Source organism: Oncorhynchus kisutch, linkage group LG6 (assembly GCF_002021735.2).
Source record: "Oncorhynchus kisutch isolate 150728-3 linkage group LG6, Okis_V2, whole genome shotgun sequence".
In the NCBI taxonomy this organism is placed as follows: domain Eukaryota; kingdom Metazoa; phylum Chordata; class Actinopteri; order Salmoniformes; family Salmonidae; genus Oncorhynchus; species Oncorhynchus kisutch.
The window spans coordinates 28,193,857-28,209,699 of record NC_034179.2 but is presented as its reverse complement, the minus strand read 5'-3'; the positions used below and the strand labels follow the sequence as shown (position 1 = coordinate 28,209,699).

General features: G+C 42.6%; 1 protein-coding gene and 1 long non-coding RNA gene across 2 annotated transcripts in view; one reads left to right on the top strand and one right to left on the bottom strand.

Moving 5' to 3' along the window:
• Nucleotides 1–15,843, top strand: part of LOC109892603 (connector enhancer of kinase suppressor of ras 2) — a 70,892-nt gene that overhangs the window by 3,999 nt on the left and 51,050 nt on the right. The window contains exons 2-5 of the mRNA XM_031826525.1: nucleotides 61–224; nucleotides 2,964–3,166; nucleotides 14,512–14,599; nucleotides 14,856–14,897. Coding sequence (XP_031682385.1) covers nucleotides 61–224; nucleotides 2,964–3,166; nucleotides 14,512–14,599; nucleotides 14,856–14,897 — 497 coding nt within the window. The remainder of the gene's footprint in view (nucleotides 1–60; nucleotides 225–2,963; nucleotides 3,167–14,511; nucleotides 14,600–14,855; nucleotides 14,898–15,843) is intronic.
• Nucleotides 6,787–8,660, bottom strand: LOC116374374 (uncharacterized). The gene is made up of 3 exons (XR_004210242.1): nucleotides 8,370–8,660; nucleotides 8,077–8,134; nucleotides 6,787–6,833 (listed from the first exon to the last, which is right to left on the bottom strand). It is a non-coding gene; the product is annotated as an uncharacterized LOC116374374 (long non-coding RNA).

Genomic DNA, 15,843 nt, shown 5'->3' with positions numbered 1-15,843 from the left:
AAGGTGTGCTTAATTAACATAGTTTCCCCCCTCATGCTCTCTTGCCTGTCCCCCATGCAGGCCTGGATGACTGTCTGCAGCAGTACATTAAGAACTTTGAGCGGGAGAAGATCAATGGGGAGCAGCTGCTCCACATCACTCACCAGGAGCTGGAGGAGTTGGGGGTCACCCGCATCGGACACCAGGAGCTCATCCTGGAGGCCGTGGACCTACTCTGTGCTCTGGTGAGGAGTCGTTCGAGACATAAAGAGTTGGAGTCAGGAAGGATGGTCAGGAGATAGGGCTGTAGAGTTCGAGGTCTGGTGCACAGACATGATGGAACAACTTTACTATCGATGACTTCCTGTGCAACCAAGCCAGTGCAGTCAAGGTGCTCGAACTGGAAGAACAGAGCAGACATGCAGGAGATGTCCAGCTAGTTGCCAGATCTGTTTGTGCACCATTTGACAGAAAAGGTATGGCAAGGCATGACAGACAAGTTTGAAGTTCAGTAAAAAGTGTCCCTTTATTATAAAAAACAACATGTGTTTCACCTACAGTCTTCATCAATGTTATTTGCTGAGTAGGGGAGGGTCAGGTACAGTGCTCAGTAAACAGGGCTAAAAAGGCTAAGGCGAGAGGCTACGGTGATGATTTGTGTTCGTTGGAGCTAAAGGCTAATTCAGATTCATTGGTGATATATCCTTGTACGGGCAGATAGAGGTGGAGCGGCAGGAGCCTGTGCTGTGTACATCAGTAAGGGTGGCATGAAGTGGGTGTCGTTAGCCTTGGTGTATGATGAGTCATACAGAGAGAGTTAGGCGTAGGCCTGGGAAGAGCCCTGTTAGAGCAAGCTAAGAGCGGTGTATTGATTTGACTGAATCAGAGAGGGGCCACACAGCACACGTCCTCGCTGATGGGCTGGTAATGGATCCATAGGCCTAGAAAGCAGCAGTTGGGAGGGAGTGTGTGTGTGGGGCTGCCTGTGTGTGCGGCGTGTGTGGAGCTAGCTGAGGTTAGTGTATGATTCGCTGTGACAGAGCGGCCCGCAGCAGAGCATCATTAGAGGCTTGGGAAACGTGCCTGGACTGCCTGAAACCCTGTCTGGCCAACATCTCCACACCCACACACATGTAATCTGTGTCTGTTAGTTAGACGGTCCGGTGGGGGCTGCCTGGGTGTGTGTGTGTGTCAGAATTTGATTTGTGTGTGTGTGAATGTTGAGAAGACTGGATTGTTCACATAGGGGGCTATAATGTAGGTGTGCAACTGTGTGTGTTTGAGTGCGTGAACGTGTGTGTGTGCATATGCGTTAACACAGTATAGTGTGTGTTCTGCATCTCATCTCCAGCATGGTGATGTGCTGTGATTCTCATTGGCTGCTGGGACATGTCCCCATTGATCCTGGCAGAGTGCATTAGAGCTGAACATTGCGTCACTGCTGAGAGGAGGCTGACATGAGTAATGACTGCACTGGGGGAGAGCTGCAGGTGGAGGGGCCGGGAGGGACAGGACACGCACACACGCCCACTCACTCACACACACACAGCCTTATCACATGGCCCGTCCAAAATGGATGTCAACTGAATAGATGTCAGTCTCTCTGCTCTGCTTGCGAAAGACAAGCCTCTCAACAGATACATTTTAGGAAAGAATCTCTCCTTCGTGGGTTGATTATGTGAGTGTGATGGATTGAAAGAAAATGCTGGCTTAGTGTCATTGTGACTGCTGACTCACTTTGACATCAAACTGAGGGTTGCTTGTTGCTGGGAGTTAGATAATTGTTCATCAGTCGGCAGTGACCAGACAGACAGAGACAGGGCTCTGCTGCTGAGTTGTTGAGGCAACTGGGGTTTTACTCCCATTACATTACAGCAATCAGAGGAAAGTGTCCTCTCCATGCAGTGAAGCCTCTCTCTGCCTGAATGGCTCACTGGAAGGAGATAGCAGGGAAATGGCTTAGCTGGTCAGTACTCACCACCACCTAGCAGCATAATAGTGTGTTTCCTCTACAGTGGGTCGACTGACAAGGCATTATTATAGTGTTGCTTAGCATATGTTTATGAATGTAAAGTATATTTAATTCTCACCCGCCTTTTGTCTCGTCATCCTCTGCATTGACGTATATAACCGACTAGTGATGGAGAAGCCCCCATAAAGGCTATCAGAAAGCAGCACATTACTTTGATATTTTTAATGAAGCAAGAGGAAAATCAATAAGGGAAGAAGGAGCTATGGAAACACTGGGCTTGGTGTAATTAAGAGTGACAAAGCCAGGAGTCACCATGGCAACCGGGCTGGCTAAGCTACATAGTCGTGAGTTAGACAGGAAGGAGGCATTTCTCCATGGTGACAGCGATGACTGCTAACAAGACCCACAGAATGAGAGACAGCTATTCACACACAGGCACACATCTCCAACAGACACACCATTGTGACGAGTTACGTACACACACAACCTACATTCCGGTTAGAATGGAATACGACATGATGCTCTGTACACTTTAACCAAAGTGTAGCAGAAGAGTGGTCTTTATTGTGTATCTGATGAGGAAATCATCCATTTATGTTTACTTGAATAACTTGATCAAAAAGATACAGCTCCGTCAACCTGGTTTGGTGGATAAATGAAGAGGTAAAGATGAGATTATATTACTGGAGGGACTTTGTCTCTATTTATCTCTGTCATTTAGATCTTATATCCATTATAGATTTGCTATAGCACTGTTTTGTATGAGCTTTCAAATACAAGGACCCCACTGGACACAGACGTCAATTCAATTTATAATCTGCGTTGGTTCAACGTAATTTCCTTGAAATTATGTGGAAACAGCTGATTCAACGTTGACTGGCACCACAATGTCCATGCAAGTTACTGTTATTTCTGTTATTTCACATTTTCTTGACGAATGACATCTTAACTTTAAAGTTAAACACTTCTGGGAGCGTACTGAACCATGAGGGTACTGTACTTTTTGTTCCAGAACTATGGACTGGAGACTGAGAACCTGCGTACCCTATCCCACAAGCTTAATGCTTCAGCAAAGAACCTACAAAACTTCATCACAGGGAGGCGTCGAGGTGGCCATTATGATGGCAGGGCCTCCCGCAGGCTGCCCAACGACTTCCTCACCTCTGTGGTGGACCTTATCGGAGCAGCCAAGAACCTGCTGGCCTGGCTGGACAGGTGGGTGTTACCTCGGGGGGGCATGTTCAGCATGTTTGTTGTAAATAAAATGATTTGAAGAAGTTGTATCAACAAATGCGTCAACTTCGATTTTAAAATGTGATACCAAACCCCTCAATATGAGCAGGGTGATTTTTGGGGGCTATTTTCATATTATTAGCTAGGTTTCCATCCAATTGGCGACAGGGTTTCATGAAAATATTCAAAAATCTGCATAAAAACAATATGTGCATTTTCCCACCAGAGATGTGTTTCCATCAAATTGACTTGCTGTGGCTAAAAGGCTGTGCGTGATGACGTAGTGCAAATAAAACAAAACGTTTGTGGTTAAATTCCCATGTACCGAATAGAAAATACAAGTTAAATGGGTTTCCATCGCATTTTCAACTCTATTAACGGTTTTGTCACAAAAATGTTGCGTTATATAGCGAATGTGCCCACTCTGGTCTTGGTACATGGGCTCTAGCCAACAGCTCGCAGATACAGTGCAGTTAGCCTACTACATGTTGAGATTATTATAGATGAACTAGCAAGATTATTTTTATTTGTCAAATGACAAGAAAAGAAAGAAGGGATACCTGTCTATTATTTTACGTCAGAGTGATTGAAAAAGGGGTCAAGGCATAGGGTGTAACGGTTCTCTTGTGGTGAAGGAGAGTCGGACCAAAATGCAGCGTGATGATGATTCATGATATTTTAATGAAGGAAAAAACTATACATGAAGAAACTACAAAATAATGAAATGTGAAAACCGAAACAGCCCTATCTGGTGCAAACACAAAGACAGGAACAATCACCCACAAAACACTCAAAGAATATGGCTGCCTAAATATGGTTCCCAATCAGAGACAACGATAAACACCTGCCTCTGATTGAGAACCACTCCAGACAGCCATAGACTTTGCTAGATACCTCCACTAAGCCACACACCCAATAACTAACAAAACCCCAAGACAAAACACACCACAATAAACCCATGTCACACCCCGGCCTGACCAAATAAATAAAGACAAACACAATAATACTTCGACCAGGGCGTGACATAGGTTGGTTCTGTGTGAGTGGGACTAGTGGGCTCAATAGATTGAATGAGGAGCGAATGTCGTCAACCTTCTTTTCAAAGTGGATGACAAAGTCGTCCGCAGAGAGGGAGGAGGAGAGGGTGGAGGATTAAACAGGGAGAAGGTGGAAAATACTTTCTTAGGGCTAGAGGCAGAAGATTGAAATTTAGAGTGATAGAAAGTGGCTTTAGCAGCAGATACAGAGGAAGAGAAGGTAGAGGAGGGAGTGAAAGGATGATAGGTCCTCCGGAAGTTTTGTTTTCCCACATTTTTGCTCAGCTGCCCGCAGCTCTGTTCTGTAAGCTCGCAATGAGTCACTCAGTCACAGAGCAGGAGGGGAGGGACAAGCCTGCTGGGAGGAAAGGGGAGAGTGCGAGTCATAGGATGCGGAAAGGGAGGAGAGTAGGGTGGAAGAGGCAGAATCAGGAGAAGGATTTAGCAGATGGGAGCGATGATAGCATAGATGAGAGAGAGCGAAGATTGTGACGGCGCATGACCATCTGGGTAGGAGCTGAGTGGATTGGGTTGGAGGAAAGGGAAACAGAAAAGGAAACAAAGTAGTGATCAGAGACCTGGAGGGGGGTTGCAGTGAGATTAGTAGACAAACAGCCTCTAGTAAAGATGAGATCAAGTGTATTGCCGGTCTTGTGAGTGGGAGGGAACTGGGAAAGGGTGAGGTCAAAAGAGGCAAGGAGTGGAAAGAGTTGGAAAGAAATGAATCGAAGGTAGACGTCAGGAGGTTTAAGTCACCCAGTACGAAGAGAGGTGAGCCATCATCAGGAAATGAGCTTATCAAGGTGTCAAGCTCATTAAGGAACTCTCTAAGGGTACCTGGTGGGCGATAGATGAAAACAATGTTAAGCTTGAGTGGACAAGTGACAGTGACAGCATGGAATTCAAATGAGATGGATAAGTGAGTGAGGGAAAATAGAACATCGACCTAGGAGAAATGAGCAGCCCTGTGCCACCACCACGACGGCCAGATGCTCTCGGACTATGAGAGAACATGTAGTCAGATGATGAGGGAGCTGCTGGAGTAGCAGTGTTTTCTTGGGTTGAGCCATGTCTCCGTCAAATTCTAGGGACTGAATAGGCTGAGATGAAATGTGTTCTTGACCGCAGATCGGCAGTTACAAACGCTGCCAGAGACCAGTAATTCCACATGGGTTGTGCATGCAAGGCACACTGAATTAGAAGGGTTGCAGCCAAGAGGTGGGGAGCGCCTGTAAAGCCTACAAGGAGAGGAGCGAACTGGGATAGAAAACACACACACATAGTTGGCAAAGCTACAAAAGAGCAAAATGAGATCTGAAAATACTAGGTCAAATAATCAAGTGCGAGAGTGTTGTGGAGCCTTCCTTTCTATCTTTCCTCGAAAAACTCGGCAGAACCATCTTTGTTTCGGCGATAGGCTGTCGGCGATGGACTTTGTCTGCGCCGCTGAGAAAACAGGGGACACTGAAGTACTAACAATAATTGCTTTGCAGAGGTGTAGAGCACCCCTCCCGGTACTAATTGCTGATTGCTGAGGAGAAACCACTCCCACTCCAATACAGCCACTGTTTATGAAAACCACAACAGTCAGAAATTTCCCTGCCCCTTAATCCTGGTTGATGTGTCCACAATCATCTGCAAGTTATGAGCAGTCAGCAGTTCACGCACCAAGTAGGCTACTGGGGAGAGGCAGCACTTAAATTAGATGGCCCTAGCTAGCAAAAAGACAGAATCAGGAGTACTAGACAATAACAGATTAAGACAAAAATGATACTTATCACTCCTGGAGATATCAGGAGTCCTCTAGCTATTGAATGAAACACGCAAGGTCCAACTGAAATTTGACTTGGCCTTTAAAACCAACCCCTCTGAAAGACACACATACATACACATACAGTGCATTTGGAAAGTATTCAGACCACTTGACTCTTTCCACATTTTGTTACGTTACAGCCTTATTCTAAAATGTATTAAATTGCCCCCCCCCCCAAAGTTCTACACACAATACCCCATAATGACAAAACAAAAAACAGGTTTTTAGAAAGAATATAAGGAATGCTTTTCCAACAGTCTTGAAGGAGTTTCCAAATATGCTGCGCACTTGTTGGCTGCTTTTCATTCACTCTGCGGTCCAACTCATCCCAAACCATCTCATTTGGGTTTAGGTCAGGTGATTGTGGAGGCCAGGTCATCTGATGCAGCACTCCATCACTCTCATTCTTGGTCAAATAGCCCTTACACAGCCTGGAGGTGTGTTGGGTCATTGTCCTGTTGAAAAACAAATGATAATCCCACTAAGCGTAAATCAGATAGAATGGCGTATCGCTGCAGAATGCTGTGGTAGCAGTGGAGGCTGGTTGACTTGAATAATTGAGGAGGGTGGGAGAAGACAAAGTGCATGGATAAGACCAAGTGTGTTTCAAAAATCATCAAATACTAATTATTTTAACCTAAAATATTTAATAAAGACATTTATAGTACAATATTATGGGGAATGGGTATGAGAGGGCTACTTACACAGTGTTGGAAAGGGATCACAGCAGTGATTGAATGAGGGTCTGAGGCATGAGTTGAGGTGTTCAGAGGCTTGACCAGTGTAGGACAGGATTTGACTGAGAAGACAAAAAACAATAACACACTACATAGTTAGACAAAAGAGCCAAGAATGAGTTATTCCAAGCTAGGAGTAAAATCATTGATGTGTAATAATGTGATTGTGTATGTGATTGACTCTACATACAGTAATGAGAGAAAATTGACAGGGGCACTCAGTTGCTCTATGAAGTTAAACTCAGACATCTCAAAACTCATAAAGTCAAACACGGACTACGCATCTCGCCCACTTGACACATCAAAGTAGCCAAACAAACATTCCTGAATAAAGCCCTGATCATCCACATACCTGAAGATAACTGACAACTGCAAGCAGGCTGGTGGCACCATAGGTCCCAAAGCGGTGGGGCAATTTTTACCCCTTTGGGCCTGGAGTTTTTTCCTTTTATGTTAACCTAACTAGGAAAACTCTGGACCTTATAAGGTATGACAGTGATTCATCAGTTGTAAAAAAGTTTTATATGGGCTATGATGCGACCAGTTTGTCCTAATCAGGTCACATGGTTTTAAAAAACTCCTGAAAAAAACTCCTGGCCCTGGGGTGAATGAAAACTCTGTCAAAACTGCAGCTAAATTATATTTAGACTAGATTAGGAGGGGATTTCCTCTACCCAGACAGATAGACAACAACTGATAGACAATAGAACTCACAGGGCTGAGCTTGCTTTATGCATGTTTATAATATGCAGGCCTATGCAACTGTAGGCCTTATAAAAAATGTACTCACATCATCACTATTAAGTTGATTGATTAATTCCAGTTAATCATTTTGGATTAAAAATGTATAGGCAGCCCAATTTTGAATATTAACCACATTAGATCATATTCACATTTTCTCCTGACACACAAATGGACTATAAATACCCTGACCAGATGGACAGCGCGCATTGGCTGTATGCAACTGCTCTTATAGGTAGCCTGTGGTTGATCATCCCATACAGCATGTCAGATTTCTAATGTTTAGGTGAAGCCTAGGCTGCTGCCACATTTATATCATGAGTTTTTGCTTGTGTCTGTCCGGAATGATTATGTGTTATCATCTTTGCGTTATAAATACCGGAGGAAAGTGCAAAGTCTACTTGGGCGCACAAGAAAAAATGTGCTGTGTAAACCTCTCTCCAATCTAATTTTAATGGATGATGCGATGGAAGCTATCAAATCATTCGGAATTGTTTTCAACATCCCAAAGACAGTCAAAAGTTCCATATGTTCAGCAAGTAAAGCATCGTAACGTGCAATTACCTCTTCAAACTCCTTGTAGTTGCCCTTGTTGGCAGAGCTTTCCCTCTCGTCGTGTCCTCTAAAAGCAAATTATTACACGCCCAAAAACGCAGTGGTGTTAATAAGCAGTTTGATAACATCCCTGTTTCTTCTTACTTTATCGTTGTGTTGTGCAGTTTGAATACGCAGAACTTCATCATAATCGATGCAGCTTTTTCCCAGAAGCTTGAATCTGATGTGGGCATTTATATGCTCCCTGCTTTTGTTTTGCCGTTTGGCTGAACAATCGATGTTTTCCAGGTCACTGTACCCACCTTTCGACCAAGGCTCAGACTTTCCAAAATGCAGGCAAGGCCAGCAATACAGGCGGCTCGATGAAAGGCTCCCTGTTAACCAGCTATAGTAAACTCGTACATCGCCTTGGTCTGTACAATTGCCCTTATTTTAGTGCCCCCAAAACGTAATATTTCCAGATCAACTGTAATGTCAACACCATTGTAAAGCACAATTTCTCCCCTTTCCAACATAATCAATCACATGACCTAAACGCTGCCCGTTTCTGCATAATTCAAGCAGGAAATGAGCACGTAGGGTCTTTTTCAAAATGGCGGGTGGGGAAGCGAAACTAATGTGTGATAGTGAGAAGGAGGGATGTCTTGTGGGAAAATTGCTTTTTTTCAGTCGATCTGTCCAACTTATCACCTTATCGCCTCTAAAATGTAAATAAAACATTATAAAGAGTTTATATAATGTGTCATTACATACCTATTTGAAGGTTTGTGACGAATTTGAATCGCGTTTTTAGGGCGGTGCCTAAAGTGATCTTAGAAGTAAACAGCAGCTCTGAGAATGATGATCGCATGATGATGCAAAAAATGACTAGGTACCTTACCACCGTCACTGTCCATTTCTTGTTTTTAAAGGATGATAGAAGTGCTACACCTGGTGGAGAGAGATTGTAAGACAGAAATAGTTGCTTTATGCGTGCTGTACGATACGACATGACACGTCCCGATGTAACGGAGGGTCTGTTTTTTCAATACTACTTTTCTCCAATACTATAGAGCCGTTACCATATCGATCTTGAATAGAAACCTAGTTCGCACCCCCGATTTTGAAGTCAACACAGTCGCTACACTCCCATTCGTTTTCTTTGTAGCCTCGTTTGAATGTTGCGGTTACGCACATTTGTACAGAATGGGGTGAGTTTACGTTATACTTTTGACACCAGCTGGTATTGAACACCCTCACCTTTTCATCCTTCTTCATGTAACTGACCAGAGGTCGGCCCCCCACATTTATTTTGCACCTTTTCCACGTACCCCAGAGAATGAATGGGGTTCTTCAACAAGAAGTCCACAACATTTTCAAGAGAAAACGACATACTCACGCTGGTAACTAGCTAACGTTAGCTACTGGAGTTAGTGCAATTTATTTAGATTTGCCTTGCTAACTGGACACAAAAATAAAGTTCTGAAATCAATTTAGAATATACCTCCTCCGTCTCTTGTAATTTGAAAAAACTAATTTGAATTCAATAATATCCCCAAAATGATAAACTGTCACTCTTAATCTCTATCCAACAACGTCACCAAGCTTCTCAACACATAGAACCCCCATAATGCTCTGGGGCACAATCCCAATACAACACACTAGAGCTGTGTTTGAATACTCATACTAACCACACTAACTGTACTATTTGTGATATGAATTGAGTATATAGTATGCTTATTGGTCATAGCATGGATATAGTTAGTATGCCAAAAGTTCCCGGATGTCATACCAAAACATGAAGTATATACGCAGAGGACACTCTTTCTGTACTTTAGGGCCCATGAAGCAATTCATAAGAAAATGGGCATGGCTTCACATTGTTTTCAGATTTGAACAAAATGGCGGAAAGTATACAGCTGAAGTACAACGACAGCGGATACATTGCTTTAACTAATTATGACATATGTTAAGAAAATGTTGAACAATGTAATAAAGTAATTACTTTTCAAATAAGTTACCTTACAATTTATGTTGGCTGACAATTTGTTAGCTACGCTGTCCTTACCAACCACATAGCATGTCATTACAGCAGTATGTACCAGTATGTTAGCTATCTACCTAATGTTAGTTGGCTACTTATACATCAAACTTGCCATGTTATTAACTTTAGGCTATCTAACTACCCAACATTTATTGACTTGATTATTCCCTTCATTCTTAGCTTAGCTAATTTGTATAGTCGTTGTGCGTTCTCAATGGACATTCGGGTGCTTTCGTAAATTCCCTCTGGCTATCTAACGTTACTCCAATTTCAGAGCACTCTCGTCTGAGTGTACCAGAATGCAGCATATTGAATTTACGAGAGCTCAACACTCGTTGAATATGGCCGGTGTCAGTAAATGGCAGCAAAAAACGCGTAATTAAATTGTTGCCCGCAGCACAGTTACAGTCACACTGCTCTGAATAACATGAAAACTGCCTAACCAGCTCTGCTAGGGTGAGTAAAATGGTCAGTGGTCTCATTTGTGTCTGGAAGTAGCTAGCAAGCTAGCCAACGTTAGATTGTGTGCTTGACTGCCGTTGTAAGGTCAGAAAGCTCAAATCAACCCTACTCCTCGGCCCGAGCGTCCAGTGTGTGCTCCGAGAGCGAGACGCACTGAATTTACGAGCGCACTCTGGCACTCCAGATTGACTTTAAGAACACACCCGAAGTTGTAAAATGTCTAACTAGTAGCATTTGTTATGCTAACTAGCTTGCAAGAGGTTGCATAGCAACAGCATCAACTTCCCGTAGACAGGCGAAGAGCTAATATGCCCAACTGAAAGGATACTGTTTGTTTACAGTACACTAACATGAACTAATAGTATATAGTATGTTAGTATGGGTATTCGAACACAGTTTAGGTTCATTCTCTGATCCTAATTCTATGATTGGATGGACAACATGTCAGTTTATACTGCAAAATCTTTGATTGGTTGGAGGACGTCCTCCTGAAGTGGTCATAATTACCATGTCTATGGAAGGGGGTGAGGCCTATGAGCCTCCTAGGTTTTGTATTAAAGTCAATGTAGCCAGAGGAGGACGGACGCTAGCTGTCCTCTGGCTAAACCATGGTGCTACCCCAGATAGTGCTGTTGAAGTTACTGTAGACCTTCATTGCAAAACAGTGCATTTTAATCAATTATTAAATTGCACCCCTACACCATCACACCACCTCCTCCATGCTTCATGGTGGGAACCACACATGCGGAGATCATCCGTTCACCTACTCTGCGTCTCACAAAGAAACTGCGGTTGGAACTAAAAATCTCAAATTTGGACTCATCAGATCAAAGGACAGATTTCCATCGGTCTAATATCCATTGCTTGTGTTTTTTGACCCAAGCAAGTCTCTTCTTCTTACTGGTGTCCTTTAGTAGTGGTTTCTTTGCAGCAATTCGACCACAAAGGCCTGATTTATGCAGTCTCCTCGGAACAGTTGATGTTGAGATGTGTCTGTTACTTGAACCCTGTGAGGCATTTATTTGGGCTGCAATCTGAGGTGCAGTTAACTCTAATGAATTTATCTTCTGCAGTAGAGGTAACTCTGGGTCTTCCTTTCCTGTCCTTTCATGAGAGCCAGTTTCATCATAGCTCTTGATGGTTTTTGCAACTGCACTTGAAGAAACTTTCAAAGTTCTTTACATTTTCCAGCTTGACTGACACACTGATGTCTTAAAGTAATGATGGACTGTCGTTTCTCTTTGCTTATTTGAGCTGTTCTTGCCATAATATGGACTTGGTCTTTTACCAAATAGGGCTATCTTCTGTATACCACCTCTACCTTGTCACGACACAACTGATTGGCTCAAACGCATTAAAAAGGAAAGGCATTCCACAAATTAACTTTTAACAAGGCACACCTGTTAATTGAAATGCATTCCAGGTGACTACCTCATGAAGCTGGTTGAGAGAATGCCAAGAGTGTGCAAAGCTGTCATCAAGGCAAAGGGTTGTTACTTTGAATAAATATATTTTGACACTTTTTTTGGTTACTACATGACTCCACATGTGCTATTTAATAGTTTTTATGTCTTCTCTATTATTCTACATTGTAGAAAATTGTAACGGCGTTCTTCGTTTGTCGAAAGAGAGTCGGACCGAAATGCAGCGTGGTGGTTAATCATGATCTTTAATGAGGAAATGGTGACGATACATGAAATAACTAATAAATACAAAAACAACAAACGGAACGTGAAACCTAATTACAGCCTATCTGGTGAGACTACACAGAGACAGGAACATTCACCCACGAAAGACAAAGCGAACTCAGGCTACCTAAATACGGTTCCCAATCAGAGGCAACGAGAAGCACCTGACTGCTGATTGAGAACCGCCTCAGGCAGCCAAGCCTATACAACACCCCTAATCAGCCGCGATCCTAAATACTACAAACCCCAATACGAAACACAACACACAAACCCATGTCACACCCTGGCCTGAACAAATAATTAAAGAAAACACAAAATACTAAGACCAAGGCGTGACAAAAATTGTTTAAAAAAATAAATAAATAAAAAACCTTGAAAGAGTAGGTGTGTCCAAACGTTTAACTGGCACTGTTTACCGTCTTTTATTGGAGAGGTGTGGGTGCCCGGGGAGGTATTGTTGTGCGGGGGTTAAGTGCCTTGCTCAAGGACTTGTTCTTGTTGTCTTCCCTTACTAGCAAGTTGGCTAAACACTGTAAGTTAGCTAGCCTTTTAGCTTCCCACATCGCCATGTGAAATAATCTGATTTATAATAAAAGAATATGTCCGGGCAAATACTCATAGTTGCCATTGTAACCTACAACATTATCCCAATTTGATAAGTTGCTTCAATTTATTCGGTCTCATATCAGCAAAATATGTCACATGGCTATCTATTTTTATGTTTTCAAATAGTCTAGAACAACATTATCACTTCTAAACAAAATACATTTTGGGGGGATTCTAATAAGGCCACAATATTGTTTGGTTTATTGTTTAAACAGTCACTGAGATTATATTGATTTATCAATGCAAAATATACTCAACAAAAATATAAACGCAACATGTAAAGTGTTGGTCCCATGTTTCATGAGCTGAAATTTTCCGTAAGCACAAAAAGCTTATTTCTCTCAAATGTTGTGTACAAATTTCTCCTTTCCCAAGATAATCCATGTACCTGACAAGTGTGGAATATCAAGGAACTGATTAAACAACATGATCATTACACAGGTGCACCTTGTGTTAGGGACAATAAAATGCCACTCTAAATGTGCAGTATTGTCACACAACACAATGCCATAGATGTCTCAAGTTTTGAGCGAGCGTGCAACTGGCATGCTGACTGCAGGAATGCCCACCAGAGCTGTTGCGAGAGAATTTAATGTACATTTCTCTACCATAAGCCGCCTCCAAAGTTATTTTAGAGAATTTGGCATTATGTCCAACCAGCCTCACAACCGCAGACCAAGTGTAACCACGCCAGCCTAGGACCTCCACATTTGTCTTCTTCACCTGCGGGATTGTCTGAGACCAGCTTCCCGGGAAGCTGATGAAACTGTGGGTTTGCACAACCGAGAAAGTTCTGCACAAACTGTCAGAAACTCAGGGAAGCTCATCTGCGTGCCTGTCGTCCTCACCAGGGTCTTTACCTGATTGCAGTTTGGCGTCGTAACTGACTTCAGTGGGCTCACCTTCGATGACCACTGGCACGCTAGAGAAGTGTGCTCTTCACGGATTAATCATGGTTTCAACTGTACCGGGCAGATGGCAGACAGAGTGTATGTTGTCGTGTGGGCGAGCGGTTTGCTGATGTCAACATTGTGAACAGCTTGCCCCATGGTGGAGATGTGTTGCGCTGCATGAAGAAAGTGGTGGTCACACCAGATACTGACTGGTTTTCTGATCCATGCCCCTACTTTTTATCTGTGACTAACTGATGCATATCTGTATTACCAGTCATGTGTGATCCATAGATTAGGGCCTAATAAATTCATTTAAAATGACTGATTTCCTTATATTAACTGTAACTCAGTAAAACATTTTAAACTGTTGCAGGTTGCATTAACATTTTTGTTCAGTGAAGGTTACTTTGATGCATACCCTATAGATCAGATCAAGGAACCAAGCAAGCTTCATTGCCTACACAACACTTCTCCTATGGCTATGCAAGGAATGATATGGCACGTTACCATTTTCATGTGGCACGGGAGTAAGTAGAATGATAAAGCGTGCTACAAGGAGCCACCCCTTTTGTGACAAAAATCGATATTGTGACACTGCGCTATGCTCTGTAGGGTCCGCCAAAATATTCCCAGAGGAACTTCATTTGCATGTGTCTTATAGTTTATATAATGGTTCTCTTTCATTGTAAAGTTGTTGGAGAGGGCTTATGCAAAGATTATATTTTTTAACATCTCTGAACTCTACATGTTGTACTTTCTTCCCTCCTGCCAGATCTCCATTTGTCAGTGTGACAGAGTACTCCTTACTAAAGAACAACATTGTTCAACTGTGCTTGGAGTTAACCACCATAGTACAACAGGTGAGTTGTCCAGGGGTATGAAAAATGTTAGGGAATTTTATTAACTAGATACTATTGCATCAATATTTCTCTCACAGAACACCTAGCTACATACCTCAATGTTATACTTCTGTTAAAGTTTTGTCAGGAATAGATGGCCTTCTGAAAATAACTTCCCTGTTTTAAACACTCTCAATAGACAGTCTTCCAACTAAATAAATTGCACTAAACTTGCGATCAGTTTTATTTCTCTAACTGGTCTTTAATTGTCTTGCAGGACTGCACGGTGTATGAGACAGAAAACAAGATTCTTCATGTGGTGAGTTAGGAGTCTTTTTTTGTTTGTTTGTTTACTGCTCACAATGACACACAAGGATCCACAAATCTTCCTATCAACCATTAACTGGCACCTGACACAAATCTTATTGGTCACACATAATTTGGATAGTCCAGATTGTCCATACTATCAACAAGCTATCTGTTGATTAGTAACTGCTTGCTAAGGTTATGGTTTGGTTTAGAATACAGGTTAGGGTAAGGGTTAGGCCTAGGCTTAGGGTAAGGGTTAAGTTTATGGTTAGGGTAAGGGTAAGGGTTATGGTTAGGATAAGGGTTAAGGTTAGGGGTAAGGATAGGGTTTGTAGATAGTTAGTTGACATGTTATTGATAGTCTGTAGAGCATCTACAGATGGACTATCCCAAAAAAGTGTTACCATCTTATTTACAGTCATAAGATAAAAAACATTAGTCATGATAAAGGTTACACATGACACAAATTAACAAATGTTTTCAAAATAACAGTGGCATATAAATCATCAAACAATATGTTGGTCAATGATTTTGAAACGCCAATGAATCTTTACACATTGTTTGTACACACACACACACACACACACACACACACACACACACACACACACACACACACACACACACACACACACACACACACACACACACACACACACACACACACACACACACACACACACACTCTCTACTTCATTTAGGGCACATGCCCACACTTGAACATGTGATAATGCAGTCACATGCAGACTCCTCATCGCCAGGCAGGCAGCACTATGGAAGAAGAGGGTTTGGGTTATTAATAAGAGTGTGTGAGTCTGCCTGTGTATTTCTCTAAAGCCGCAGTTTTAAGGCCATTGGTTGGCAGTCTGTGTTGAATAATGCAGAACCTCCCTGCTGCTCCCATGGGCATTCCTGCCTACAGCAATTAGACAGAGAGAGAGAGAGAGAGAAGCTAG